Source organism: Gossypium raimondii, chromosome 7 (assembly GCF_025698545.1).
Source record: "Gossypium raimondii isolate GPD5lz chromosome 7, ASM2569854v1, whole genome shotgun sequence".
Classification (NCBI taxonomy): domain Eukaryota; kingdom Viridiplantae; phylum Streptophyta; class Magnoliopsida; order Malvales; family Malvaceae; genus Gossypium; species Gossypium raimondii.
In genome coordinates this window covers 41,925,640-41,930,340 of record NC_068571.1, presented here as the reverse complement: position 1 = coordinate 41,930,340, position 4,701 = coordinate 41,925,640, and the positions used below count along the sequence as shown (strand labels likewise).

The window sequence follows — 4,701 nt, the reverse complement described above, 5'->3', positions numbered from 1 at the left end:
TTTTCAATCTTTTGGGACAGTACCCCTTATATTGAAAATAGATCTCCAATAAACAGAATTCTTTTTTTTTAAATGTCAACCAACCTCAGATAGAAACGAATCCATTACAACTCAAATTCTCTATGTCAAAGATAAGTTGTCCTGCAAATAGAACAAACGTAGTTAAAAGACCATAAAAGGCTAGGGATCATCAACTTCACTTTAATTGATTAAGGTCTCCAAGCTTTGCTTCATCTCCACCTATGCCTTGCTATCTATGCTCATTGGTTCGGGTTCCTTTGCAGCTGATTTCTGGTCAATAAGATCAAGACAAGATCAGCGGCAAGAATCATCACAAAAAAACCCATCAAAGATTCTTGTACAAACAGTCCAAATAATAGTTCTTCAATTATATAGGCAACGTCCAATGCCTGTACAAACATTCCAAATAATGATTCTTCAATTATATGGGCAATTGTACACTTACACTGGAATCACCAGAATCCATTTTATTCATCTTGGCAAACATGTTGCCATAGAATTTGGCTTCCTTCTTGTTATATTCCTTGATCTTCTCTTTCAAAGCTTTGTATTCGAGCTTCACCTCCCTGATATCAAACAATAATAAGCACGTTGAGTTCATGATTTGGGACACTAGAAGGGTGTATTAGCTTGTTGGGCGATTACCTATTATCGGGGTCAAGCTCAAGAGCTTTCTTGATATCAAGCTCCGCCAAATCCAAATCTGCCAGATTGATGTATGCTTGAGCCCTTCTATACAGTGCTTTCACGTTTGCACTTTCTAATTCTAAAACCTGCACGTGGATGAAACGGAACAGTTAACATCGTTATGATATCTATCAAGAAATCATGATTGTTGCCATGAAGAGGATTCTAACCTTGGTGCACAACTTCTCAGCCTGCTTGTAGTCCTTTAGTTTCAATTTGCAAGCAGCATCGTTCAGATTGCAAGCAACCTTCAACGCCTTGGACTGCTTTTTCTCCTCTTCACTAAAGGAAGTATCATAATCAATATACTTAACAGCCTGCACATAAAAACAACAATAAATGACAGGATATTGAAAGTAGAAACTGAAACTTTTACAAGGGAACACGTTCATTGCACTAAATACCTTCTCATATCTCTTAGAAGCTCTCACATATTTGCCAGCCTTGAACAATACATTTCCTTCTTCCTTCTTTTTACCAGCAGCTTCAATTTTTTCTTGGGTGTTCAGATCCCATGATTCTTTTTCCTGAAAAAAAGCAGCTCATGGAAACCACTTGTAACAAATTTCCAAGAAAATATTTTGCAGGTACACAACAAAGAAACTAAATCATAACATGCATACTGATCCACTAACCTTGACAAATGATACCAACTCAACTTCATAGTAAACAGTAGAGTTTGGCGGTACCACAGCGAACTCCTGCTTTGACTCGGATGACCCAAATGCATACTCAGGTGCAATAGTCAACAGTGCTACTTCGCCTTTTTTCATATTCAACACAGCTCTATCAAGACCTTCAATGACTTGTTCTGTAACAAAAATTCAAGCAGTCATAATTCAGTTAAAATCATGAAGTCAATAGAGAGTGTGTGTCTTTTGGGGGGAGGACCATCTGTTACCATCATCTGTCTTGAACTCAAACAATTCTTCTCCTTCATTGTGGCCCTTCTTCAAGAATATGGTACCATCTTGCAGTTTCCCAATCAATTTCACTGCAAAAAGATGCATAAAAGATACATATTCAACATCAAATTGTTTTGGATAGGGAAGGTTGAAATTTCTTCTCATAACTTAACACCAACCTTGGACAACAGCCCCCTCATTTGGGCGCTCATATCCCTCTCCTTCCTTCAAGATCTTCTTTATAACCTTCTTGTCATCAGTTACTTCAGTCACAGTTTTCCATGAAACCAACTCTAAAGTAATCAAGAGTGTGGCATTTGGAGGCACTGCACCTTCAGCACCAGTGGCTGGCTTCCCCTTCTCACCAAAACCATCTTTATCATAGTAAAAATAGGGTTAAACATCAGAAACAAGAACCGACATATTTACATTCATGTTATTGAATAGATAGAATAACTTACACTGTGGCTTCACTGTAAGAAGCACCTTCTCCCCCTTCTTCATTGTCTTAACAGCCCTTGCCAAAGCAGGACAGAATAGACCTGTTCATAGAGGAAGAACCAATCACAGGGGTATTTTAAGAATTACAGGTGACATACTAGGAGGGAAATAAGATGAAGAACAACAGCATAGATAATACAAACCATCCTTAACAGTGAACTCTACGCCTTCGGCTTTTGCCACCACTGTGCCATCCTCGAGCTTAGCTTCATAGTTAACTGCGTTCAAGATAAAAACCCATTATTAAACCTCACTAGCTCAAAATAGACACCCCTCTTGATTATAATATCATTAATAACTAAATGAAGACAGAACATATTACGATACATACTGAGCACTTCATCAAGGTCCTTTGGATTCTCCCATTTGTCACCTTCAATAAGTATCTTTTTAAATAACCCACCATCTTTGCAAATATCCTTGACACTTGTCCAAGATAACAATTCAACATCAAATTGGAGGGTTGCATTAGGGGGAATGGTTGGTGGTGAACCAGACTCGCCATACGCAAGTGCAGGGGGAATGGTAAAGATGGCATTTTCACCTTTCTTCATTGTCTTAATACCTTCATCCCATCCTTTAATAACTTGTCCTGCAAACATTAAAACGAAAGCCGAAATACAATATTAAGGCAAACCCCCACTTCACCAGATTTTTTCACTTCAACAAAAAGATACCTAGAGGTCCAATACTAAGCTGGAACTTAACAATAAAACATTCATATAACACATCAAATACATCTCGAACTTACAGAGTTCTTGCCCCTCAATATTATCATCAAAAGACCCCAAAAAAAAAAAACTCATAATATCAACAAGAAACAAATCAATAAGATTCAAAGACATGCCTCCATTAAGTTCCAAATAAAACAAGTTCAAAAATATATTCACATTGTAAGTTTAAACAAGCTGCAAGCAGGAACGCTAAAGTTTTATCTCAAAAACTCCTCATCGCACTTTTAATATAAGTTCCATAATTGTAAATAGAAGAAACAAAACAAGCTTAACTAATAGGTTAAAAAAAACTAAAATCAAACTATACTTAGAAGATTAAGTTTGCCATTTTTCCATCAAATCCAATGTAGAGCGGAAAATTAAATTAATTACACAAAATTTAAAAACAGAAATAAGACTTATATTCGTTTACCTTGACCGAGAGTGAACTTGAAAGGAGTGCCTCTATCACGGCTTGAATCGAACTGAGTTCCATCCAGCAACGTCCCCGTATAATGAACTGCAACAATTAACAAACAATCAGAATCCAAAACAATTTGATTTTTAAAATAAAATAAAAAAGCATTTTCTTAGCTTTTTATTAGTATAATTTATTCATACCTTCAACTTCGTCTCCGATTTCAGGATACTCCCAACCTTCACCTTCCTTAACAAGCTTCTTCTTCAAGCCTTGATTTCCGATCTCCTTCTCTTCTCCGACTTTCAGAATGGGACTCTCGTCGGGAAGATCCATATCTTCGTTCATCATGTCTTCCGCCGCCGGGATATCGAAATCCTCCATTTGTAATCGGAAAAATCTAGAGAGAGATCGAGCGAGTGAGCCAAAGAGAAAACCAGTAACTGAGTGAGTGAGTTAGCTCGTCAAAAACGAAGAAACGAGTGTGAATGGGAAGCTTTGAGATGCGAAGGGAAGAGACTAAGGTAAGACCAAGAAAGAAAAAGACGGTGGGTTCTAGAGGCTTCTAACAAGGGTTTCTCGTTAGGCGTTAGCCATCTGTCTTTAACTTTAATAATGAGTCATAATGCTAAATTTAGTCCCTTCTAATTTGTTTTTGAAGTATTTTGGTCCTCAAACTTTAAATTTTAATCTATTTGTTTTTTTAGATAAAAAATTGATTGGACCCTGAAAATTTACTAGCACTTGACAAGGGTAATTTACCAATAAAAACCATTTTTTTAAAAATTACTGAAATGGGCCCATTATTTAATTATTTACCGGAATGGTCTATTTTCCGCGAAATCGTGTTCACGTCGGTATGATGTCGTGGTACGTCACGACATGGACGCGATTTCCTAACGCTGCACTCGACATCGCTACCGACGTGGACGCGATTTTGTTGTTTTTCCCACGTTATGTTTTTTTGGCTTTTAGGGTTTAGGGTTCAGGCTGTTTAGGTCCTGGAAGAAATAATTTCGAGTTGACATTTCTGATCAAATAGTATAAAATCGCTTCTAGCAGGATACTATTTGAGAAGAATTTGTGAAATCGCGCCCTCGTGGACGCGCTTTTGCTACAGTAGGTCACGGAAGAAATAATTACCTTTTTTATGTTTCTGAGCAAATAGTATAAAATCGCTTCTAGCAGATGCTATTTGAGAAGAATTTGTGAAATCGCGCCCTCGTGGACGTGCTTTTGCTACAGTAGGTCACGAAAGAAATAAATTTTTTTGACATTTCTGAGCAAATAGTATAAAATCGCTTCTAGCAGGATGCTATTTGAAAAGAATTTGTGAAATCGCGCCCTCGTGGACGCGCTTTTGCAACAGTAGGTCATGTAAAAAATAAATTTTTTTGACGTTTCTGAGCAAATAGTATAAAATCGCTTCTAGCAGGATGCTATTTGAAAAGAATTT

At 37.2% G+C, this 4,701-nt stretch overlaps 1 protein-coding gene across 1 annotated transcript; it reads right to left on the bottom strand.

Annotated features, from left to right (window-relative positions):
- Positions 1-3,828, bottom strand: LOC105790644 (peptidyl-prolyl cis-trans isomerase FKBP62). The gene is made up of 13 exons (XM_012618354.2): positions 3,449-3,828; positions 3,261-3,347; positions 2,446-2,706; positions 2,258-2,332; positions 2,075-2,155; positions 1,793-1,987; positions 1,610-1,702; positions 1,344-1,519; positions 1,113-1,235; positions 879-1,025; positions 667-794; positions 467-587; positions 1-291 (listed from the first exon to the last, which is right to left on the bottom strand). Exons 1-13 carry the CDS (start codon positions 3,627-3,629, stop codon positions 241-243), a joined length of 1,719 nt encoding a protein of 572 aa, XP_012473808.1. The 5' UTR covers positions 3,630-3,828; the 3' UTR covers positions 1-240.
- Between the last annotated feature and the right edge of the window lie 873 nt (positions 3,829-4,701).